General features: G+C 49.2%; 1 protein-coding gene across 18 annotated transcripts in view; it reads right to left on the reverse strand.

The window, feature by feature from the left end:
• The window catches only part of Trerf1 (transcriptional regulating factor 1), a 223,217-nt gene that overhangs the window by 19,435 nt on the left and 178,183 nt on the right, over nucleotides 1–25,599 (reverse strand). For 8 of the 18 annotated variants that reach the window (XM_052192243.1, XM_052192242.1, XM_052192247.1 and 5 more), the window contains 10 exons: nucleotides 23,480–25,195; nucleotides 22,161–22,207; nucleotides 20,837–20,990; nucleotides 19,051–19,395; nucleotides 15,337–15,721; nucleotides 14,352–14,418; nucleotides 12,420–12,559; nucleotides 12,199–12,302; nucleotides 10,290–10,365; nucleotides 2,124–2,212 (listed from right to left, as the gene is read on the reverse strand). In XM_052192243.1, the coding sequence (XP_052048203.1) occupies nucleotides 2,124–2,212; nucleotides 10,290–10,365; nucleotides 12,199–12,302; nucleotides 12,420–12,559; nucleotides 14,352–14,418; nucleotides 15,337–15,721; nucleotides 19,051–19,395; nucleotides 20,837–20,990; nucleotides 22,161–22,207; nucleotides 23,480–24,907 (2,835 nt within the window). In that variant the 5' untranslated portion in view covers nucleotides 24,908–25,195. The remainder of the gene's footprint in view (nucleotides 1–2,123; nucleotides 2,213–10,289; nucleotides 10,366–12,198; nucleotides 12,303–12,419; nucleotides 12,560–14,351; nucleotides 14,419–15,336; nucleotides 15,722–19,050; nucleotides 19,396–20,836; nucleotides 20,991–22,160; nucleotides 22,208–23,479; nucleotides 25,196–25,599) is intronic. The other 10 variants (XM_052192255.1, XM_052192253.1, XM_052192250.1 and 7 more) reach the window with 6 other exon arrangements.

Raw genomic sequence — 25,599 nt, forward strand, 5'->3', positions numbered from 1 at the left:
GAGTGTGAGTGTGAGTGTGTGTGTGTGTGTGTGTGTGTGTGTGTATGTATATGTGTGTGATATGAAAGACGGAGTTGTGCTGCTCTATTACTCTCTGCCTTATCTAAGACATGGTGTCTCTTTTGGCCCTGGAGCTCAACTTTGCAGTCAACAGGCTTCATGGATCCTTCTGTCTCAAAAGTGCAGGCGCATGCGTGGCCACGCCTAGATTTTTAGGGTGCGAGGGATCTGAACTCAAGCCCTGCTACTTGTGCAGCAGGCAGTTGTTCCCTCAGAGCTATGTTCCCGTCATCAGAGCAGTTCTTCAAAGAGCGTTGTCCCCAGAGTGAACCGACCCTCAGTGGCTCTGGCTCCCTGTCTGTCTCAGGAGAACATCTCCTTTCTGTTTGTGCCATCAGCCATCTTGTCCTCAGGGGAGGCCAAGCCAGTGTGGCTACCTCCTGAGCATTAGCAGTCAAAACGGTGGGCTCTTTCTTTACACAGCTGTTGGGATGCTTTGAAACATTTGAATGTTATCTCTAAACCACTCTCAGCCAATTAAAGCCTATGAAATGTGTTATCTATTAATGTCTGATTTCCTCTATGAGTATCTTTTTCTTCTTTCTGTTTTTCCTTTTGAATCTAGGGCCTCACACAGGATAGGCAGGGACTCTGCCACTGAGCTGTACTCCAATCCTGGAAGGATCTATCTATCTATCTATCTATCTATCTATCTATCTATCTATCTATCTATCTATAATTTATGTATCTATATATAATATATATCAATCATTTATGTGTCTGTCATCTCTATCTATCTATCTATCTATCTATCTATCCATCTATCTATAATTTATGTATCTATGTATATAATATCTATCAATCACCTGTGTGTCTATCATCTATCTATCTATCTATCTATCTATCTATCTATCTATCTATCTATCTGGTGGGAGTAAGGGGTGGTTATTTTTGAGCCAGTTTCTCACTATACAGCCCAAGCTGGCCCAGAACTTGCCATGTAGACCACACTGGACTTGGATCCAACAGAGATCTACCTACTTCTGCCTCCAGAGTGCTGAGATTAAAGGTGTGCACCACAGTGCCTGACAGGTACTGTTTTTTATCATTGCTGTCACGATGAATGGGTCTGACTCTGGAAGTCCTCACACTACGTAAGGGAAGACCACATGCCTCCCTCCCCTCTATGCAGTTGTAGGAAATGCTGACAGAAACTCCATCACTCGCCTAGACTCAGCATCAGTTCCAGCTGTTCTGAAAGAATCGTGCATTTCACACGTCTGTTAAAACAGAAGCCCAGGGACCGAGGAGGAGGCTCAGCTGGAAAGCAGGAGGGCTCCCAAGAGCCCACTTAAGGGAGACAAGTGCGGTGGAGCACACCAGTAAGCTGAGCACTGGGGAGGTGGAGACAGGGGGATCCCTGAGGCCCACCAGCCAGCCAGCTGGCCTGCTCAGTGAACTCCAAAGCAATCAAGAGTCTGTCTCAAGCAAAAAGATAGATGGTGGGGATTGGAGAGATGGCTCAGTGGTTAAGAGCACTGGCTATCCTTGCAGAAGACCCAGGTTCAATGCCCAGCACCCACATGGTGACTCATGATCATTCATAACTTGATTCCAGGAGACTGGACACCTTCTTCCTTACTCTGCAGACATAGGACATACATGTAGTGCACACACACACATACATGCAGGCAAACACTCATACACATAAAATAAAAATAAATCACTAAGAAGAGATAGGAGGACTCTATCTGAGGAACAATATCCAAGGCTATCCCCTGACTTACACACACACACACACACACACACACACACACACACAGAAACACATGTGCACACACAGAAACCTCAATACAGCTGAGTCCAAACAATTGATGTATTTTTTTTCCCTTATCACCTCCAGTCACACCAACAATGGCCCCATACTGTCACCAACACTGACGCCACACCGCCTCTGTAGTGACCGCCATCTTCCTCACTTGTAATGTCCTTCCACCTTGTCAATGGTGGAAGACAGACCTTTTGTGGGGATGTTATAAAAGCAGTAAACAAAAAGATCTCACTATCATGATGTCCAGCATCTCAAAGTTCCTTTCAAACAAGCAGTGGGAAGAGAGGCTTACCATCTTCTGTACAAAAATAAAGTCTTTGCTGTAAGTGGCCAATGCTTTATTAAACAGTTTTCTTTCTAGGGATGTCCACTTGTCAGAACCTGAAACAAAACAGAACTTCCATTAGGGACAGCTCACCCTCTAGTGCTCTCCCCAACCCCCCAAAACAAAACTGCGGCCCAGAGGGGCTGCAGACCCGTATCTCAACATTCAGGAGGCAGAGTTAGGCGATTCAGGAGTTCAACCCCAGCCTGAGCTACACAGTGGATTTAAAATTAACCTGTGCAACCCGAAATCCTGTCTCAAAACAAGAACAAGGGAAACCCTCATTTGAATACAAAGCTAGTCTAGAGCCAGGAACAGTGGCGTGTGCAGGAAGACCCGGCCCAGCTGAAGCCTTGCTTAGAAAAACGAAACAGCAGCCTTTGAAACGCAGTAGCCAGAAGCCCAGACTCTGGCTCAGATCTCAGCTCTGCTCTGGATCTGGGCAAGTCACTAAACCCAAGACGCCAGTTTTGCAATCAGTGAATGGTAGCAATTAGAACTGTCCCCACGGGTGGGAGGGAGGACAGGGGAAGAGAAGGGGGCTTATGGGACTTTCGGGGAGTGGGGGGGGGCTAGAAAAGGGGAAATCATTTGAAATGTAAATAAATTATATCGAATAAAAAAAAAGAATGAAGAAAAAAAAAAAAAAGAACTGTCCCCACATTAGACTTTTGTGAAGATTAAAAATCCCTACAGAAGCTTGATGGGGGCGGGATGGGGGCGCGAGGGCTCATTGGTGCGGCCCATCCGCAGCTCTTGCCCTATTGTTATATCCATGAAGAAAAGCGCTCACGAAGTTACCACTTATCAGGGTGTGGCTAACCTTCAGTCTCCATCATTGCAAAGGCCATGGTATTCCAGATGACAGCTACAACCATGATGGTAAATGAGGGGTTTAGTGGGACACAGAAGGATCCCTGCACTCAGGTTAGGGCCAGGGCTGCCGGAAAGGTTGTGAGGTAGGAAAAAAAAATTACACTGGAGTATTAAAGGTCACACCACATGATGTCTCCCTATTATAATCAGCCCTCGAGGATGGTGGCACCTGCTACGTGGCCAGGAACCAAGCTTCAGGTTTATTGAGAGACCCTGTCCCAAACAATAAGGTGGAGAACAGAGGAAGATACCCTGTTCTTTCTGACCTCTGCATGTGCATGAAGTGCGTGAACACACACACACACACACACACACACACACACACACCACATCTAAAGAAGCTGCCATTTGAAAGTATTTGCTACATCCCAGATGCTGAGTATTCTATACTTACTAGTCACCAGGCTTTACTAACAACAACTCTGAGGCTGGTGTCATTACTGTCCCCCTTTACAGATGAGGACATGGCGATCTTTAGTTCTAGGCTTCAGGGAAGGGGAAACACATCGGGCTGAAGAGTGGGAACAGTTAGCAAATCTGCAGCCTGACGGGCAGGGGCACGGTGGTCCTGCTGTGCTATTTCTGTCTCGATCATCAAAAGTGATGCATGGTTTTTGCTTACTAGGAGAGTAGACTGCTGAGGAGACTGGATCAAAAATGGACCGCCCTATCTGGAGCAAGAAACAAAGTCTCTGAGGTGGGAGGGAGGCTTGCTGCGGTTTGGAGCGGTTTAACTGTACACTTATAGCATCAGGTTATCAGCATAGACCATGGTGTGCGGTATTGAGTTGTCCTCTGAGGTGAGGCCTGGCGGGAAGCCATTCCTAGCCCCTCCCCAGTGACTCTCTGGCTGGCTGTTTCACCAAGTGATGTTTCCCTGTTATAATCAGCCTGCCAAGATGGTACCACCTGCCACGCTGTCATGATGTGACATGACATGGACTTTTTTTTTTTTTTAAAACTGTAGACAAAATACATCTATTTTTCTCTATGAAATGCCCAACCTTGAACATTTCATTGTACCAACAGAAAATGTAGGCCTCCTAGTTCTGGGCACTTGAGGGCAGGTTCACCCACTATGGTGGGTACATAGCTAGCCACACTGCTCTTCTGTCTCCCACATTCTCGACTTCTCTGATTCCTGGATGGCACATGGCTGGCTGCTGATAGTCTATCTCTCTTCTCAGAGCTCTTAAACTGTGGCTTTGCTTGTTTTTTTCTCTAACATGTCTCCTGATGTAGCCCTGGCTGGCCTCTTACTCACAGATACCTGCTTGCTTCTGCCTTCAAGGTACTGGGTTCATAGGTGTGCACCACTGTGCCTGATCCCCACAGCATCTTTCCTCCTAGCTATGAGCAGGTCCAAGTTTTCCACTGTACTCTGGCCAACTGACAGGACACAACTACAGGCAATCTGAATAGCATTTTCTATCCAAGCATATGAAAACAATCTGAAATAAACACCCTTTGCACATTGTGTGTGTGTGTCTTCCAGCCAAGTGTTCTAGATTCTGAATAGACCATAGTCTGGCTGACTTTAGAATCACTTATTTCCACTGCTTTCCAAGGTTTTATCCTTACAGTTTTAAAGAGAATGCTGCACAGAAGCACCTTCTAATTTATAGGAACAATCTCAGCAGAGAAAGTATCTTCAGATCTGGGGCCCCCCAATTCACTGTCTGCAAACCACAGCAACTGTGTGTGTGTGTGCAGAGGGTGGGTGGGTAGGGGAACATCTTTGCCTTCATAGCCATCCCATAATGTTCCTCAGATTATGACCAACATTCTGGGCCTTGGGGGAAGAGGGTTGCCAGCTCCTCTCCGCTGCTGGAGAGGTCCAAAGAGAAAGAAGGCAGAAAACAACCAGCCAGCAATTTCACCTGGGTGATTAAAGAACGGTCACGGTTGCTTTCAGGTGTTCATCAAAACAGTGAAGAGCTAAGAGGGTCAGAGAGACAGTGCCGGAAGCTCAGTCATAGCAGTTCGTAAGGGAAGGGGGGCGTTGTGCTGTCCCCTGCAATTCAAGGATGGGTGGCCCTTGGATATTTCCTCAGACGAAGCATCAGGGGATGTTCATCATGTTCACCCCCAGGCTGAGCAACGACAATTCTTTTCAACTTTAGATTGTACATTTCTCAGAGTTATTGCCACTCCGCCTGGAGATGTTGGCGGGGTTACTCAGCCTTCGCAAGCCAGCAGCATCTCTATGGAGGCCACACTTAACTACTACGCCTCACTGGGCTCCCTATTAGTGCTGGTCTAAAGCGCAGGGCTACATTCCCAGCTCTGCCTGCTTTTGAGACATCCACTCCTTTATGTGTCCACAAAGCTTGCTGGTCCGTATGCTGGGTAGGAGTCCCCATATTTGAAGAATTGAAGAAAAAAAAACCCCACCTCTTGGAGACGTTCATACCTTGGGTTGTTGCCCTGTAGTGAGGTTTTCTGTCTCATATCTTCAGTTGTCCAGAAAAACAGTGGGATGGTGGCTCCTTTCCCTGTCTGTGTCACTCCTACTTGTATGCACACAACAGGGCACGGCACACAACACAGGGCTCCAGAGACCAGGGACTGCCCTCCCCTCCCCCACCCTGCAGTTAAAGCTCCATCCTTGGGCCTTAGACTGAGTCCCTGGTATAGATAAATGACACCTGAGCGCTCTCTCCAGATGGCTTCACTAGGCTGTGACCAACGTTGACCTTAGTCAGGAGAACTTCTGCTGTGCATGTGTCCCCGCCAGTTCTTCCTTCCACGACAGCACTCCAAGTCCACTTCTTTCCTCACCTTGGGGCACAGGTGGCCAGTTCACTGTGACCAACACTGTTTGGTCATAAATAGGTGCTCAATAGATGCTCCGTGTCTCCACAAGTCACTTGAGGCAGATCCTGATTCAGCGAGGGGACCCACATTGTCCCTCTGATGTGTGGCAACTTACAAGGTTGCCTGTCCCTGCCGGAACTCCTTGCTCGGTTCCTCAAAGCTCTGCCTCTCTGTAAGATCTCCGCCGCCCTCCAGGCTGGCGAATGAGGTTAGTGGGCTGACATTCTTGTTCCACCTGGGGATTCCTGGCTATGGGGCTATTATCAGCAGGGGCCCTAACAAGCCGATTAAGGCTAATGACAAAGAGCCTAATTAACTGGATGAAATGGCACTAGTATAGTATCTAGAGGCAAAATGTGCGGCGCTTTGGTTGCTGGGAAACAGCCTCTGGATGGTGGCTAATTTGGGGCCAATCTGCAGCAAATCCGGGCAATTAAAACCAGACATTCCTGGGGCAGAGAAAACTTGGACACAGTTTCATTTTTAGAGGGTCTCTCTGGCTTCCATTCAGGATTAAAAAAAAAACCAAAACCTTTTATCAATGTCATTACTGCGATTGCGGCAGAAAGACATGCTTGCTGTAAAAAAATGTTTATGCCAGATTTTCAATGTCATACAGAGCTATCAACAGCAGGTAAAGGTCAGATTTTTTTTTTCTTGGAATGCAGGCTGCTACCCAAGTTTCTTCTAGTGAAGAAAGGAGGGAGGGCCTCAATCTGAGCCCATATTTTGAATTTGTCACTAAACTTTTTTTTTTTTCAAAACAAATGCTGTGTCAGGCAAATGTGCTGACTCAGGTCCTGCTATAAGAAACCTACTATATAGTAAAAAATAAAGCAAAAGCACCCATAGCTGTGTTCTTTGAAAAGTAATTCTAGCCAAGGACAGAATTCTGTCTCATTAACTCTGGGCAGCTTCCAAGACAAGAGCCCAGACTCTCCTTATGGAAAGGGTGTCTTCTTTCCCAGGTCTTTCAAAAGTCAAGGCGGAGTTAAGGCAGAGTTCGAAGCCCTAATGGGTGCTCGTGGTTGTGGTGGGACATGACCGAAGTCTTTGCTGTACCTTGCGCAGAAGCAAGATCTAATTCTACCACCCCCAATACCCTGCGCACATCTGCATAAAAGACCTGTTCAGCAGAAACATCACTGAAGCTCCAGCTGTCTGAGCACAAGCGCCATGGTTCCTCCATGTGCAGACCCCCCAGCCCCATGTGAGTGCTTAAGTGAAAACAATGGAAAGGCCTACTGGCCACCCATGGGTGGAGGGAACTCAGAGGGACAGTGTGTCTGGTGTGGACTGAGCGCTGGGAGGCACTGCACAGCTGTTCTCTGAGGATGCCAGACAGGTTCTCCAACTTCAGCAGACTGCCTTGAGGGCTGGGTCAGGTGCCCATCTTGCTCACCGGTCCTTTGCCCCATGGCATTTCTCTCCTCCTGGTCCTGACTGAGGGGGAAGAGTGTTTCCACAGGCTTGTATCTGTCTGCCTAGGAACTGTCTGTCTTTCCTCCAGGGCACAGCAAAGCCTGGATCTGACTTCCTTTTCTAGGTGTCCCAGTTAGTTTTTGGTCAAGTTGGCATACATTTTGACATACCCATGAAGTGAGAACCTCAACTGAAAAACTAGCTTCATCAGATTGGCCTGTGACCACTGCTGTGAGACATTTTCTTAATTGCTAATGGATGGATGAGGGCCCAGGCATTTGTGGATGGTGCCATCCTTGGCTGGTGAGCTTGGGCTACGTAAGAAAGGTTGCTGAAGAAGCCAGATTAAGCAAGCCAATAAGCTATGTTCCTCCTTGGTCTGGTTCAGATCCCGCTTCCTGCTTCCTGTCTTGGCTCCCCTCAATGGTGGACTATAAGCTATAAGTCAAGTAAAGTCTCTGTCCCTTGGTTGGTTTTGGTCAGTGTTTTATCACAGCAATGAAGATCAAACCAGACTAGGATCCTAAAGTGAAATTCCAGGAGTCAGATGAGTCTAGTTCTCAGGCTGGAAGCCAATGAGAACTTGAGGGTAAGTGTTCCAATGAGGCTGACCATCCAACTGGGAGTAATAGAAAGGCTCTGGGCACAAAGACCAAGGGAGGCCAGGCCTATGATGGGACAGGATTCAGTGACCCCCTCCCCCAGGAACCAAATACAGGGGGTTTCAGAGTGTGGCATGGTGGCTGGGACATAAGATGCAATGAACTCAGTTGTCTCCATGTCTTGATAGGCAACTGTTAAAGATATGGAGCTGTATCAGACTTTAGGGACCAGTGTCTTCTGTCCCATCTCGTGTTGTGAGGAGTCACAACACTAGAATATTCTTGGTTTTTTTTTTTTTGTTGTTGTTGTTGTTTGTTTTTTGTTTTGGTTTTTTTGGATTTGTTTTTTTTTCCAAGACAGGGTTTCTCTGTATAGCCCTGGCTGTCCTGGAACTCACTCTGTAGACCAGGCCGGCCTCGAACTCAGAAATCCACCTGCCTCTGCCTCCCAGAGTGCTGGGATTACAGGCGTGTGCCACCACTGCCTGACTCACTAGAATATTCGTAATCACTTTGAGAAGAAGGAAAAGTGACTGATAACTCCCACTTCTGGTCTCCAAGGGCTGAAATGACTTCAGAAAGCAAGAGTTTTCCTTAAGATATTTGAGAGGGAAGGAGTTGGGGGAACAGATCAGCTAGGAACACTCCATCCAAAAAGCTTAATGTATCTTAGCAGACCTTCAAAGATCTTGGTGACATTTTCATGTTTTGTTTTGCTTTGGGCTGGAGGTGCACTAGCTCATGGCTTCCGAGTCTTTTGTGTCATGATGCCCATAAAAATAAAGTAGTTCTTGTTCACCATGCTGGGAACAACTCAAGAGGAATCATGTCCTGGATGAAGAGGCTCACAGCTGGTCACAACCAACCCTAAGGTTCTGGCAAGGCAGTGTGACCGGAAGTTAACCAGAGCAGCCCACATGAAGCTCTGCAGAGAAGATTGGGAATCTCTCCTGGATGCAGAGGATCCAGGAGTTGGGAGTCCTGCTGTCCTGTTTAATGGAACAGCATATGATGCTGGGGATTAAGAGGCAATGAAACCGCATGGCAGATTGGTGAGCTCCCACATCTTTGGACCCACACAAGTGGGAGATGGTGACGTTGGCTCCTTTGGCCCTGGTTCCATGATGCCTTTGACCCCAAGTGTTCATTCCTGCTTGTCTCTTCCTTGCAACTGCTTTCAGCCGAAATTGACCCACAGGTAGATGTCCGTGGGTCTTCTTCATACACAACTTTGAGGCCTTTCTACTTGGTGACAACAGGTGGCAAAGCCAACTCGCAAGTGAAGAACAGGACAGAGGGAGAGACAAATGGAGGATAATCCAGGACCTGTAAAGAGACCTTCACATTTGGGCTGAGTTCAGTTGCCTGGTGAGGGACTGGATGGAGTGGTAGCCGATCTCCAAGACCATACATTCAGCATCTACCTATGGGAGGTCTGCCCAAGGCACCAAAGAAACCCTCAAATGATACACATCAAGGGGCGGTGGCTGGAGAGACAGCCCCATGGCCTACAGTGTATACCGATCTTGCAAAGGACAGGAGTTCGGTAGCCAGCACCCCTAACAGGTGACCCCAGATTGCTTCAAAGTTCAGCTTTCATGGATCTGGAACCCTCTTCTGGCCTCTGTGGGCAATGTGATAATGTGCTCTTTTGCATGCACAGACAGACAGACAGACAGACAGACAGACAGACAGATGTAATTAAAAATAAAATCTTCAAAAAAAAAATCAAGGGGCAATGGAAGATCAAGTCACTCTGAAGAAGACAACCAAAGCAAGATTGTGGAGACAGAGTGGCTGGGTTTCCAGTTCGTGGAACCTCCATCCGTGGTCTCATCTGCTGTCTTCAGGCTCTGCAACCTATTTCCTTCACACTCCTTTTAAAGCTGAAGCTTTTTTCTACTTCACACACACACACACACACACACACACACACACACATGCACACGCATGCACACTCACAGGCACACATGTACCCTGGAACATGCATGCATGAAGTCTTTCTCCTGGAATTAGAATAGCCTTTCCCCTCTTTCCTTTCCTTTTCCTTTCCTTTCTTTTTCTTTTCTTTTTCTTTTTCTAATTCAAGCCTATAGAAAATCTAGGGCCTTGGTCAAGACCCGAGCCCACCTTTACTATTTTATTATTAGGGCTGCTGTTAGTAGTCTGCTCTGTGTTACAGCTTTGATGGTTCTTTCCTCTGATGCACAGTTCCCACTGCCGTGTGGGCAGCCACCGTGAGCCATTTCCCAGGTCTTGGGACATTCACAGGGGCGGGTGTTTACACTGACACAAGCCTGGCAGTGTCAGGCTAATAGACCCAGGGTTATCTATTTGTTCAAATAAATGACACACAGCCAAACGTGAGCTGCCCACTGTCAGGAAGCAACAGGGCCCGGGGATCCTGGCAACCTACCGGCGTAGTGGTAATTTGCTAAAGGATGACATTTTAACCTGACTGGCTTCCGCAGCAGCAGCATTTCCAGGGTAGCCTGCGGGGTCAGAGAGAAAAGGCAGAAGTCAGTCTATGTGTGAGTCCCACAGGAAAGCAGGTCTAACACTGCAGCAGAACCGGGAAGAAATCCAGGGGCAGGCGATGCTAATGCAGACTTCCTTTCAGTTTGGCTTCAATAGGATTTGACATTTTTAACTCCCACCTGAAGCTAGCTGGTCACACCACAGAAAACATAAACGGCGGCTATGAATGGAGCACTCCTTTGGAGAGACAGAGTGGGGTCTCCTGAAGGGAGGCTGATTCTCTAGGGAAGGGTTTGAGAGGAAGAAGTGAGTGGTCAGTGACTGCTTTAGAGTCAATCATACTCTCTTTATCACTGAATAAAACCAGCTTTAAGTAGTAAGTGTACATGCTGTCCTTCCAGAGTGTCACCCAGTAAACCCTTCAATCTGCCTCCTGCAGCTGTCTTGCATCCATGTCTGTGTTCATGTGGGTACATGTATGTGTGTGCAGGTGCATGTGAAAGGGACAGTGTGTGGGCATGCGGAGGTGAGATGACAAGCTGTCAATCATTCTTCAAGTGGCGTTCACCTTGTGTGTTGAGAGAGTATCTCTCAGTGGCCTAGAAGTCACTAAGCAGATGAGGCTATCTGACCAATGAAAGCCAAGGATTTGCCAGCACTACAAATACAAGTTCACTGCCCAAAACCTATGTCCGTATGCCTGTCTGTGTACCTGGTACTCATGAAGCCCAGAAGAAAGCACTGGATCTCCTGGAACTGGAGTTATAGCCAGTTTTAAACTGCCACACGGCTGTTGGGAATCAAACCTGGATCCTCTGAAAGAGCTCCCCTCTAGGTTTTAAAAGGAACAACAGCAGGAGAGTAGATGGGTTTGGGTGGAGCATGGCCGAGAAATCTTGCTATTCTAAGTCCACATGTCAGAAGCCTCAGCAACCTTTAGGAACTGCTTAGAAGCCCAGAAGCTCTGAGCTGGAGAGATGGCTCAGAGGTTAAAGCATTGGCTGCTCTTCCAGAGGACTCAGGCTCAGTTCCCAGCACTATCAGGTGGCTTACAAGCCTGTACCTCCGGTGACAGCTACCTCTTCTGGCCTCCACAGATACTGCACACAATTAGCACTTAAACACACAAAATAAAAATAAAGAAAAAACAAAGGGAGAAGAGAATCCAGAACCCCAGGCCCTCCACCGTCTGCTGTTCAGCTCAAACACCTTAGCAGTACTCCACAGGGATTTATGTATATTGCAGAAGGTTCCAGAAAGACACTGGTCTCAAAGGCAAGCATCTACACGGAAAGTACTGGCACATTTGTTTATTCTTTTGCATTTCCATAAAAATCTAAAAGCAGGAACCTGATTTTAGTATTAGAACCATGTCCTTCTATAGAAGGGAAACTGAGGCTGGGGATGATGGACTTAACTGGCCCAAAGTGAAGGCAGACCAGACACATGGACAGTGCTGACTCTGGGAAGATGGCCCCATGGCTCTAGTTTAGGGACATCTCAGTGTCCCTAATGAAGGTCCCCAATGGTCAGAACTATGTTAAAGGTAGGAATCTAGACCCACTTAATGATGGAGAAAAGAGGTCTGGAGGCATCTGAGCCTGGCTGGTTTCCACAGTGGGAGTAGCCCCGAGGCCAGTTCTTGTTTTACCCAAGCTTTTCTTCCACCTCCGTCATGGTACGTGAAGTGAAATTCTTAATTCTGAACACATGTACCCCTCATAATTTAGTTACAGAGATGTCAGCAGGAGTCTAAGTGTAGCTTTCTTTGCTGAACCAGTCTGGACCTACTCACTGAGCTGCTGCATCTACAAAGCCCCTGTTCCTGTCTTTCCTAGTGTCCTTACCATCACGTCACCTTTGGCCTCAAAGAGAGAGTGCAAAGCGAATTCTGAATTGGTCCCTCCACCGGGCAGTGCGCTGGAACAGCACAGATTCAGAAGATTCTCCACTGGTGAGAATAAGAAGTTGCTGTATCAGATATGTTTAGTGTCACAAAAGCCCACACCCAGACATCCCTGCTAGAGAAGCCAGCGTCACCCAGCCAGCTCCTCCTAAATGCCAGTACCTTGCTGCTGGAGGGCTTGGTTTTCCAGCTCAGGCCATGGCTTCCATACCAGTGTGGCCTTGTGTGTGTCCTGAGCCAGGGCGGAGACGTCTTGTAGTTCCGGGATCTCTGCTTGGAACCTTAAGCCAATGTTGATGCGTCTTTAATGAAAAGAAAAACAGTATCGTCTTCAATGTGACAACCTAGACCAGGGACAGTTGTCATGAACTGCAAACATCAGGGAAGCAGTTTCTTCTGCTAAAAGAATGCCAGAGCAGGGCCCTCCAAGTCCAGGCGTGGCCTTTTTCACTGGTGAGAAGAGCTTTCATGTTGGGTGTTGAGGTAACATTGTGTGAAGGCGTGTCACTGCACATTCAATTGTTAATTTTGTACCAGTAGAGAGCTAAATACTGGCAAGATCTTGATCTTGTTATTTTTATAGCCTATTACTAGTCTCATATTCATTCTTCCTCATTTGCCTAAGACAATCTAGAATTGTATCGGATTGGCTGTAATAAAGATCTGACAGCCAGTAGCTGGCAGGAATCAGACATGGGAGATTCATCCTGGAGACACAGAGGTAAATGGTGGCATCAGAGTGGAGCAGAGAGGTAGACCTGGCCACGTGGTGGGATGTAGTGCCAGGATTAGAGTAGTCAGGAGACTGCCCAACAAAAGGCTCACGCTTTACAATATTAATAAGGCTCGGTGTCGTTTATGTCGCTGGTGGGTTCAAGATAGGCCTGTTACAGTTGGGGACCCGGGGAAGGGGCAGTCTGAGACTTCTCAGCTTTCAGGCTCTCTATGGAAACTGGAATGGAACGACAGCTAATTCTAGGGGAGGAGTCGCCGAGGGCATGGCTACAGCAGACCATAGAACGAAGGGAGGGGCTAAGTGGGGGTGTCAGGGTAAAGTATGTATCCCGTTGAGACCGCTTTCCCATGGGCTATGCCATCTATGCTCACAAAGACCTGGGATACAAACAAGACTGTAATCAGGATCCCCTTCAAGGCCTCAAAAAACCCAACTCAGTAAAAATCAAAACTAGCATGTGTCAACTCAAGCTTTCTGATGCTGGCCTCTACAAAGCTCCACCCCACAGCCTCTTTTCATTTCCTTCCACAGTAAAGTGGTGTCTCTTTATCTACAGTTTCCTGTGGTTTTCAGTTACTCAGGACTAACTAACATTAGTTGGAATACTTAGAATAAATATTGGAGGAAAATATTAAGCGGGAAAATCCAGAACTAAATAATGCTGTAGGTGTTACTCTCATACTATTCCAAGTAACAGGATGAAAACACAAGCCAAGTCACTTCTACCTGCCCCAGTGCCCATCTGTTAGTCAGTTAGGATCTATACAGTCTATGATAGATAAATCGATAGTCTATCTACTTTGATAGACTTTGTCTCAGTCATCAGACAGATGGTTGTGGCACTATAGTGCTAATAGCAGGGCATCATCGTCCTATCAGAGGTTTCTGGTACCCTCTGGAGGCCAAGCCACCAATGTGTGTGTGTGGATACTGTACCTCCCACCGATCATGAAATGATTCAAATACTCAACAGGCCCATTTGGAAGACTGGCCATGAGTCACAGAGGGAACATGGGAAAAAGAACATTCAGAAGGATTCTCTTCTAGTTAAGCACCTTCAAGAGAGAGAGAGAGGTGGCAATGCCACTGGGAATATGAACATGTACGAGTCTAGAAGCTGGCCTGTGGAGGTAGGGATGCTAGATTATTTGACTCTAGGGTTTCACATTTAGTCCTAAGTCTCAGAAATATTAGCAGCCATAAGTAAATGGTAGGAAGGAAACCATGATCCTAACGTTTCCACAGATCTCCCCTCTCAGTGGCCACTGAATATAGAAATACTGACTGCCCTTCTAGAAGCTTCCAAATCTTTCCTCATCTGAGGCGTACGCTCTAAAGAATAATTGGCTATTGCTTACGGTTCAACATCCACAGTCTGCTCTCCAGGTCCTGGGGTGACTGTCACATTGCTGCCGTCGATGCTGCCTGAAACACAAACACTAGAGTTTACTGGACAAGAAAACGTCCCAAGAAATGAATACAGATGGAAGTGAGCTGACCAGTAATCAGCCAAGCAGCAATAACAACAAGGCTCTTCTCCTACCCAACTCATATCAATTTCCAGAAGATGGGATGGATTCATGAGGTTGTCTTTCTTCTTGTCTCTCTCCCCTATCCTTCAGCCTCTTGACAGGGCCTTGATGTGCAGCTCACCCTGGTTTTGAACTTCCTCTCCTCCAGCTTTAAGCCCCGGCCTCCCCAGTGCTTGGGATCACAGGCCTTAAGATAGCCATTTCTCCCTGTGTGAGTTGAAGCTGGCTGGCTGAGCTACATGGTTTCTAGGCAACCAGAAAGAAACCTAGCTACAAAGATTTCTCATCTCCCTTTGGCCCCTTCAATATCTACTGAGGAGATGGGGTTTTCCTGTGCTGCTCAAGCTGATCTTCAACGCCCCCCCCCCCAATTCCCCCTGCCTCAGCTTCTACAGTAGTTGGGGCTATACTCGAATATGACCTACAGGGTTCATGATTGATATTTTTTTTTAAAGCACAGTAAATATTAAGATTTACTCTTTCTTATAATAGCTCTCATGTGTATAATAGCTAAATATTTATCTTAAGCATCTTTTTTGACCACCCAAAGCAGTCTTAGTGTGCACATTTCCCGTTCTTTATCCCAAAGACACTCTCTCTGACTCGCTTCTCTCCTCGGACTGATTCCCTCGAGTTACTAACTGCTATGTGGCGACATTAAGAACACCTCGCACCGTATGTGGAACACATAACGGATATTTCACAGAAATCCACGGGCAAACTAGCCAGCTGAAGCAAGTGAGACTCCCCACCCACTCAGAGTAGTATCCAAATCAACAGGGGTGACACCAGGGGTTAAGGGACGACTCACTGGAACGGCACAGCAGCACGCGTGGCGTGGGCGTGAGGGGAGTGAGGGGCAGCTGGGGGTGCACTCCTGGGCCGTGGCCAGAGATGAGGACATTGCTGAAGAGCCCTGAGCCCTGGCGCACGGGGCTCAGCATGGGTGGCGGCGTGTAGGGGGGCAGTTCGTGGGCGGGGTCCAGGAGCAGGTGGTCCCCGAGGATTCGTGGGGAGCGCAGCTGGCTCTGGTACAGGGTGGCCCCCGAGTAAGAGGTGGGGTTGGGGGTATAGGACGAAGGCGGTGGTGGGATGAAGAGGGGCTCAGGCCGGTGCCGGAATTTCTTCTTTTCTGGTAGGGTCTTGAGGGGCTCCTCAACTTTGGCGGCGATGGGTGGATGTTTCCGGGGGATTTCCTGGAGTGAGAGGAACAGTTGGGATTCAAACTAGGTCATCCCAGACATTGTCCCCTTTCTAAGTACAGAACTGCTATCCTTGCCTTGGCCCCTTTCCATAGATTTGGCCAGGGATCTCGAAAATTCTAAGGGGGTGGGGGAGAGCCTGCCTCCCTTCTGTTCGTCCCCTCCCGCTCCCACCACATCGGCCTTGGGCTGGTTAGCAAAGAAAATCCGGAAGGTCTAAGAAGGGTAGGGTGGGTCCGCAAGAAGTAATAAATTAAAACTCTGGCTTATCACTGCATTTCCATCTGTCTTGAGTGGAATCCAGCAGAGTGGCTCTTTAGTTCCCCCACTGCTCCTGCAGGGATAGATCACACATGTTCTAAGCAGGGGACACAGAATCCTCTCTTCAGGGATGCAAGGCCCAAGGCTGAGGGGCAGGAAGAGGGTCGTGCCTAGCACAGGTTCCCCGAGCTGTCACCACGGCACTACAGGGTTACTTGAGGCCGGGGCACAGTGGCCCACAATCGTCAAGGCCGTTTTAACGGGCTCTCCTGGAGAGGGAGCTGGTGACGCTCCCCTGTCACGCCCCTCTGTAGCACCCCCATCTCCTCCTGCTTCCTGTCAGCAGAGCTAGTTTAGGTTATGGCGGGGAACCCAGCCTCGTCTGGGGGGGACCTGCCACACGGAGACACGTATACTAGTAAGTCCACACATGCACGTCGAATAGAGAAGCAGGGTGTGCCAAAGCCAGACGGAACAGACTTGGGCGGGGGGCCCAGCATCCACCCAGAAAAGCCGAGAGCTGGGGGTGACAGCCAGCCGGGATACCTGAGGAGAGGCTCTGAGGTGCTCAGGCACAGCTGCAGTGCCCAGCAGCTCTAGTGCCAGAGTGGCGAGTGAAGACAGCAGCAAGGGGTGATGGGAAAGACTTCCATGGTCACATGACCAGCTGCCTCCAGGCCATGTGACCTGCCCCAGCGCCCCTCAGCTCTGGGCCCCTCTCACCGGCCTGCCTTCGGTGGTGGGTGGTGTGGGCTCTGCCTCTCCCCTCCCACCGGCTACGTCTTCCTCAGCCCCGAGGAGAGACTCTTGGGGGAGGTGGCAGCGAAGGCCGAGGGGGAGAGGGACTCCCGGCTTCACCGTGGAGGTGTCGAGGGAGCGCTAACGTGGGTCGGTGGGTCGGTCTGCGTAGACCAGTGCCCTCCAGCCTCCCTCCTCCCCTCAAGCAGGGGCGCCTCACAGCCGAGGCCCAGAAGAGACCCGAGGAGCCAGGGGGCTGCTGAGGAGACTGTGCCTCGAAAGGGAGGCTTGGCTATCCCCACTCCTGACTGCGGAGCAAATCTGGAAACCTTGAAGCCCTGTCCCTGGGTCACTGAGGAGTCATTTAAGTAATGTGGAGTTCTTGGTGACCTCAAACCCTGCTCAGGAGCCTAAACACAGAGCTCAAAAGTCCCTTTTTTTGGCTCTTTCTGGTGTTTTACCTCTAAATAATACCCTATTATCTCCCAGGCAAGGCTCTCTGAGCTCCCTGGACCAGAGGCCCACCTCAGAAGGTCAGACCACCCAGACAGTCACACTACGGTCACATCTGAAGTGTTTAAACGGTGGACTCTACGGGGGCAGAGCCAAACACTGAATTTTATAAAGTTCCTGGCCCCAGGGGAGGGAGAAGGCCACTGGTAAGTCCAATACTCCGGAGAAAATGGCGACTCTGAGAGGGACATTTCAAGTTGGCTTTATCCCAGAGCCAAGATTTGAATTTAAAGCTCTTGCCTGGATTTTAAACTTATTTTTACATCAAGGGCTTGCTTTCCGTTCTTTACTCATTCCATGAGCATGCTTCGCTGTCTCTCCCCTGAAGTAAACCAAGTTCACCCCTTCTTACTCAGAACATCCATAGTGATTTCCTAAGTAAAAATGCCACCACACTGCCTTGCTAGCTGGACCCGCCCACCTGGTATACAGGTGCACCCTGATTTATGATGGAGCTACAATTCAAATAACCTACAGCAAACAAAGCCATTAAGTTTAAACTGCAGCTAATACCCCTCACCCACAGAGTGTCCTGCCTCTGCAACTCAGGGCAAACAGTCTGTAGTCCTTCCCTTCCTGACCTAGTAGCTGCCTGGAATCAGTGGCCAAATGCCACGGCTCAGCATCAGGAGCGAAGGTTCTAGGGCATAGTTGTACGTCACTGGTCTTGGAGAAGGGCAAGATCCAAAATTCAAAGTAGAACTTTTAGGTGTATGTAAAGCTGAAAACTTGTAAGAGGAGCCATTTTGGCAGAAGCCATCTATCTTTCCATCTTGCCACCCCCAGGGAAGAGGTTTCTCCCTAGCCCCTCCTCTTCTTGCTATCTTGAATGAGATGGGTGTCTGTAATCGCTGTGTGACTTCCAGGATACCTACCATACAACTTCCCCAGGCAAGGTGTGTGTGTGTGTGTGTGTGTGTGTGTGTGTAGATAAGCTATTCCATCTATGCCTGCTGCTCGTTCCTTCTGGCCAGAATACAGAGGAGGTCCCTTAGCCTCTCTTCTGAGCCTCAATGTCACCCAAGAACCCTACAAGTTCTTTTTCTGAGTGTTTCAGCCTTACTCTTACGGCTCCTAGACTCCCAGAATGCCCTCATCCTCTCAGGCTGTGTAAGACCGTGGAAAGAGAAAGGTCTGCTATGGCCAACCATGCAGGTCATTAATTCCCCAGGATAGAAAGCAGAAGAGGCAGAGAGAAGGGGAGAGAGGGTGATGGAGGCAAGGAAAATTTAATAGGGACTGAGAAACATGAATTGCTTTGCTTTCCCGAGACCTGCAGGGTCTGGCTCTCAGTGGGCTTATTGGGGAAACTGTCATGGATCCGAGACCCCAGGGATTAAAGCAGGTGTGACAGTCACTGAAGCTATTGACCAGGCAGATCATCTGAGCCGATGCTTCTCCTACTTCTCAGAAGCGCGGTCATTCCAAGGTTTACTTTGTTGGCAGCTGAATCTGGGGAGACCCAGGGATCTTAGGAAAGACCCAGGCCAGGGAAACAGCTGTTTATTAGCAGAGATACTTTTCCAATCTTTGTAAGTGGTAAGGCTATTCTGATGGCTGCCAAGTGGACTGTCATCTACGTTTAGGCATGAGAACACGTCAGCTTTCAGAACTGGATTTAGACCACTTGTTACTGGAGGAGTAACAAGTATGGAACCCTTGGGCAAATGCAGGTGGCCTGGAAGCCTTGAACCTGAGAGGGAGACTACATCCAGTAGCTCAGGCCAGTCACTCTGGAAAAGTTGTCCTCATCTCCAGGAAAGCAAAGCAACGTCCCCACCCCAGGCAGGTGTGGCAGCGCAGCAACTCACAGCAGGCGCACGGGGGGCAGCCCCTTGGGGAGAGTGAGGGGGGGAGAGGGTCATCCTCACGAGCACAGGCATCTCGTCGTCCGACATCGAGCTGGCCGGCTTGTCTCTGGCCGAGGGGGTGGCAGCGACGCTGTTGGTGAACCCCTGAGGGCTGGGCTTGGGTGGGAGAAGCTTGACAGGGACAGACACGGGCATGACCATGGGCGTGAGGCGCTCTGCCTCAGGAGGGAGCTGCGGTGGCGGCGGAGGCGGAGGCGGAGGTGGCAGTGGCGGCTGGGGCTGAGGCTGAGGCTGAGGCTGAGGCTGAGGCTGAGGCTGAGGCGGTGGGGCCTTCTCTCCTTCCTCCTACATAGACAATAAAGGCTTTGATCTTGGGCTGAAAGCAGCTCTCCCAAGAGGGATAGACTAGCTTTTCCTTAGAGGTTCCAGGACATTAGTGGTGGGGAACAGAAAACCACAGCTGGGTGGTTTCCTTCCTGTAACTCTGGGTCCCTGAGCTACATTTAAGATATCACTTGTATATGAAAAAAAAATTTTTTTTAAAGGTTGGTGGCTTTTGTGGCTTTGTGAGGCAAAGGACAGGGATTGCTATTCAGTCAAAACTAAACATGATTTTTAAGTAGATTTCCATTCCTTGGGTCTCAGTTGACTCAGTGTCTAATGGAAATAATCATTGCAGCCTAAATTTTATTCAGGCTAGGAAACCACATTGAAAATGCAAAATATGCTTACGGCTGTGTTTGCTTCTTTGAGACAGGTTAATAGGTAGCCCAAACTCAGAATCCTCCTGCCTCAGCCTCCCAAGTGCTGGGAGGCTGAAAACATACATTTTCCCTTTCTGTTTTTTTTTTTTTTTGAGTCAAGGGTCTTGCTATGTTGCTTTAGCTAGCCTTGTAAACCAGGCTAGCCTCAACTTGCAATGACCTCCCTGTCTCTTTCTCTAGGACATTGGTATTATAGAGGCATGAGCCATGAACCTGCCTGGCAACATACTATTTTTAAAACGTGAAGCCAGGCTGAGAAACGGTTAAAATCAGGCTGCATCTCCAGAGGATCCAAATTCAATTCCCAGCACCCATGGGGCAACTTAAAACGGTGTTAGCCACCTCCAAGTGACTTGACACCCTCACATAGACACGAATACAGGCCAAACATCAATGCACATAAAATAAAAAAAAAATTTAAAAAAAAAGTTAAGATAAACTCCTCTTTTATCTGGCACAGCCAGGAAATAGAGGCGGGAGAGCGAATCTCATAAATTCAGTATTCAAAGAAATTTCAGAAAATTCTGAGTTTTAACTGAACCCAAAGATGGTTTCTTACATGACTGTCCACCTGGATAGTCCTGAGGGTATTACAGGATCACTGGGTCCTACCTACAGCCAATCACCACTGCACGGACGGACAGAAAAGTCTGGCCACAAGCTTGAGAATTACATGCCTTTTCTTAGTCACCGACCACTGATCTCCGAGACCATTTGCTTATAGTCTTGGTACTTCAGGAACGCTTTAGATTTCAACTGTACTTTACATTTGCATATGCATATACTCTCACTTACATATTCATAGATCTCACATTGACCTTTCTCTGGGAAAAGAGATGGGATTCCCTAAAGAGATTTCTAGCATTCGGCTTTTGACACTTGTCTAAGAAGCTGGGGAAGTGGAGACTGTGCCTCTCCTGGTGCCCACAAAAGGCACACATCCCCCTGTCTCACTCCAACCGCAGCAAAGCAAAGCAAGCAGCACAGGACTTGTAAAAGTGGGGGGGGGGGGTCCTGCTGACCTGTTTGAGGCTGGGGGAGGCCCTCATTCCCCCGTGGGAGCGCATGTGGCCATTCAGGGCAGGCAGGCTTTTGAACTCCTTCAGGCAGATGGAGCATGTCAGCTTGTTCTTGGCATCAAACTGTTCCCCAAACACTCCTTTGGTTTGGCCGCTGCTGAAGGGTAGGGCCACATGGAAAGGACACACACACATATCGAGGACAGGGAAACAAGAATTTATCACAAGGCATCAAACCTACAATGAAATCATTTTGCTTATCTAATCTACCACTTTCTGTGACTTTTGATATTGGCCAGATAACCAAGCCCAATGTACAGACAGAGAAACTGAGGCTCAGAGGGAGCAAACGCTTGCTTTCTTTAAAAAGAATTAAATTAATGCATATATGTATAAACACACACACATATTGTGTGTGTGTGTGTGTGTGTGTGTGTGTGTGTATGTGTGTGTTGGGTCAGAGGAAAACTTGGAGTCAGCTCTTTCTTTCTGTTATATAGATCCCAGGGTTCAAATTCAGGTCATTAGGCTTAGCCTCTCTGCCTGGTGAGCCATCTCCTTGATCCCCGAGTGTGTGTGTTCATACATGCACTCATGTATAGTGTTTCAATTTCTTGTCTGTATGTGCATTGTCTGTGTGCTTGGTTCCTGGGGAGATGAGAAGAGGGCACCAGATCCCCTGGAGCTGGAGTTACAGGCAGCTGTGAGCTACCTCATGTGGGTGCTGGGACTCCAACTCCAGTCTACAGCAAGTGCTCTTTATGGCTAAGCCATCTCTCCAGCAGAAAGGAGAGGGCTTGCCTAAAATCATGTCATATAGGATATGGCCTCCGTCATTCTAGACCTGCAGGCACTGGGGCTTTCTCATCCACAGCTTTCAATGCCCACCCACCATGGCCCTGAGAGAAGGACTCGAGTCTGTACTGCTCACTGTGTCACACCCAAGGCTCAGCTCTAAGTCTGGAGCACAGACGGCAGGCACCATTAAGTCCCCAGTGCCCGAAGAGAGCACACATGGGCCAAACGTCCCTGCTCCTGCTCTGTGTGTACCTGTAGCCCTCTGAACCCAGCTTGCTCATTTCTAAAATGACAACAGCAGTAGCTGGGGATCACTGAGGACTTGCAATTGTCGGGCACCTGACAGCCATGCCTGCTTTACTGGTGTTTTCCTCTGTCTAACACACAGGTTGAGTCTTCAAACACAGCAGCTACTGTTTTCCCTATACTTCCCTTGAAACTTTGACCTTGGATTTAGACATGAGTTATTTAAACAACCCAAGATATGCCCCCCCCCAGCCTCCCAAATATTCCAAATCTTTGATCATACCTTGATTCCGGGGATCCAGGCTGGACTCTCCCATCAGGTAAGTGCATCTAATTTTGAGCCAAACAGGGCACCGGAAGAAAACAAGAAAAGAGACAAAACAAACAAACATTTATTTCTAAAGGGAGGAATGTCAAGTTGTGTGAACACCTGGATCTACCCTTCCAGAACTTTCTCTGCCCATTTACCCTGACATGTCTGCTCATGCCTTTGTTCCACATCTGGATTCTTCCCACTACTCTCTGAACTCACAGCTGATGCCAGCCCCAACCCTACTGGGACACAAGCCCCTCTATCCCCCTTAGTCTGCCTGTATCTAGTCTGCACTAACAGGGTCCATTCCGGAACAGACAGGAAATGGGTGGTACAGCATCATTCCAGGAGACCTGATAGCATCAAAACTAAACAAATAAGAAGACCTTCGTGTATCTGACTGCACGTATGGCGTGTGTGGAAGTGGTGTGGGCCGAGGTCGGGAAAGCATCCATGTGCACAGTGTTTGTGCAGAAGTCACAGGACAATCTGTGTCATGGGGATACTCTGAGGACAGAGTTTCAGTGGGGATGAGATGTCCCCACTCTGTGGTCCTGCCTCTGACATAGACACTGAACACGAGTATGCATTTGTATGTGTGCAGATGCATGTCGCTATATATGCACATGTGAGTGAAGGCTGGAGGTTAGGCTAGCCTTGGCTATTGTTCCCCAGGCACTGTTCACATCAACAGTTTTATTACTCTCTCTCTCTCTTTCTTTCTCTCTCTCTGTATATGTGTGTGTGTGTGTGTTTGTGTTTCCATAACATGTGTGTGGAGGTGAACAGACAACTTGTGGCAGGCAGTGCTCTCCCTTTCTCCTCAGTCCTGGGGGCCGGAACTCAGGTCTTCAGCCAAGACAGGCAAGTGCCTTTCCCCACTGAGCCATCATGGTGGCCCAACTTGTTATTTTTGAGACAGGGTTTCTTACTAGCCCAGAATTCTGTAAGCTAGCTTGGCTGGCATTAGCCCTCCCACGATTGAACTGAGCCAACCCTCCGGCCCCTGACTCTAGGTCTTGTTCATTACTTTAACCGTTTCATACAATATTCTGGCCACCTCTTAGTGAGGTGACAAATCTCCAAGGGCCAAAGGTTAAATCCAAATTGATTTTGTATTCCAAGTGTCTGGAGCAGACAGCGCCTGGCACATGTAGGTTAACCTTTGTGAAATGTATACAGAGCGTAGAAGATGGAGGTTGGAGGCCGAATTAGGCACTGCAGAATTAGACACTCGCACCTGGCTGAGTGTCTCATGCATGCGGATATGGGGAAGAACTTTGAGATACCTGGGGCCACATCGCACTGGGAGATGGCTGCTGAGGCTGAGACCCCATGTTGTTGAGGTGGATCCCACTGGGGGACAGGAGCGGTTGGTGAGGAAGGTTGCTAGTGACCCGGGTCATTTCTGAGCTTGCTGGATCTGCCACCCCTGTTTCAGAAGGCCCCATGTCCCCATGGGAGCTCAGCATAGCCGGGGTCTGTCTGTCACTAGAATACGTCTTCAACTGACTGTCTTCACGCTGCTGGTGCTGGGACAGGTGGCTCTGCGGGTAGAGGGGGTGGCTATAGGGCTGTTGAGGCTCCTGATAGTAATACTGGGGCATGGAGCCCAGCTGGATCAGCTGGACAGCGTGTGCCTGCTCCGGGGTATACTGATGAGGGTCCCTGTGGTACGACGGGGGCTGCAGGTGCATGGATGACTGCTGCTGCTCTTGCAAGTGTTGCATCATGGGTTGGGGCTGATAATACTGAGGTATCTGCAGTGAGCTCTGCCGCTGTTGCAGTTGGAGCTGCTGCTGCTGAGGCGGTGAGGGGCGGATCTGCTGCTGCTGCTGCTGCTGCTGCATCTCCTGCATGGAGATCCGCTGCAGTCCGGTTTGCTGCTGCTGAGGCGGCGGCTGTGGGTAATACTGGTGTTGCTGCAATGGTTGCATATGGCTGGACAGCACCTGAGGGGCTTGCAGTGGCTGTCCTCCTTGCATGGACATCTGGGCCAGGGGCTGCTGGTAGTCATAATACAGGTGTCCTTGGGGAGCATGCTGCCCGACTGGAAGGGCTGGTTTGGGCAGTCCACCCGTGAAACCTGGGTGAGACTGCTGGGGCACCTGCTGGTAGCGGGAAGCTATAGCTGATGCCGAGGGCTCCACAGGCTTCTGAGCTAGCAGCTGACGGAGGGCACTGTCAGAGGCTCCGTCCATCACTGCCGACTGGGTGTGCAGCACCTGGGCCATATTATTGACCTGAATCCGCAGGTTTTGGTTGGCAAACACCTGGGTGAAAGAGTCCAGCTTGTGCAAAACACCACTGGTGAGTTTCTGGGTCCGGATCTCGCTGGCCTGGGAATAAGTGTATTGGTAGCCGTCGGTGGGCTCCACCTGGGCCGGCGCCCCCCACATCATGTTTGAGTTGGCTAAGTTGCTACGAAGCTGGACGTGGTTCCCAGGCCCTGCGTGGCCTCCCCATCCACCCTGCCTGGAGGTATCCATTTGGCCAAGGTTTTTGGAGCCGATAGGCAAGCCGAGACCATCCCGACTATCTTGAGGGAAGTGGGGGGAGATGGGTGAGGCCTGCGGGGCGTCCATTCCAGCCCCGGAGATTGTACTCCCATAGCCGTGGTTCAGCCCACTGTGGACACCAAGGGCTGGCTGTTGGTAGAAGAGGTTCTCACCACCATGGGCCACGTGATTGGTCTTGTACAGCTGCTGGTCCCCCATGATGTCCTCCTTGCTTACGAGTGTTCCACCACAAACCACAAACCAAAACAACAACAACAACAACAAAAGAGGAAGTGAAGAAAATCCAAAAAAAAAAATATCCTGAAACCCTGAGAAGATGAGAGAAAGAGTCCACCCTACTCCACGGCTGACATGTCTGTGGGGGTGGCTGGAGGCAGGGGTCCCTGTTGGCTGGAACCAGTCATCAGCAGAGCCAAGGTGCCTACATCCTCACCCGGGCTGAGGCACGGACCAGACACCACCGCAGTGGGGGAACGTCCTTCAGGCCTGGAAGACAGGATGCAAAGGACAAAATTTATTTCCCTGTATGTTTTTGACAAACCATTATTATGAATAATGTGGTCATTAATGAAAGATAGGTACAGGGAGGGCCGGTGCGGCGGTCCAGCAGGTCCTTGCTGCTAAGCCAGGTGACCTCAGTTCAAATCCAGGAACCCACATGGGGGAAGGAGAGACCTGACTCCCGACAACTGTACTCTGACAGCCATGGCAGTGCCATGGTGTGTGTGGTGTGTAGACTTACCTGTAGGGGGAGCAAGTGAGTACGTGCAGGTCAGAATCAATTCCCACTTATTCCGGGGTCTCTCAATGAACCTTGCATTAGCCTGGTATCCAGCAAGTTCCCATGCTCTCTTTCTCTAGGCCTCCCACAGGGCTGGAGTTACAGCCAC

Source organism: Apodemus sylvaticus, chromosome 9 (assembly GCF_947179515.1).
Source record: "Apodemus sylvaticus chromosome 9, mApoSyl1.1, whole genome shotgun sequence".
Lineage (NCBI taxonomy): Eukaryota > Metazoa > Chordata > Mammalia > Rodentia > Muridae > Apodemus > Apodemus sylvaticus.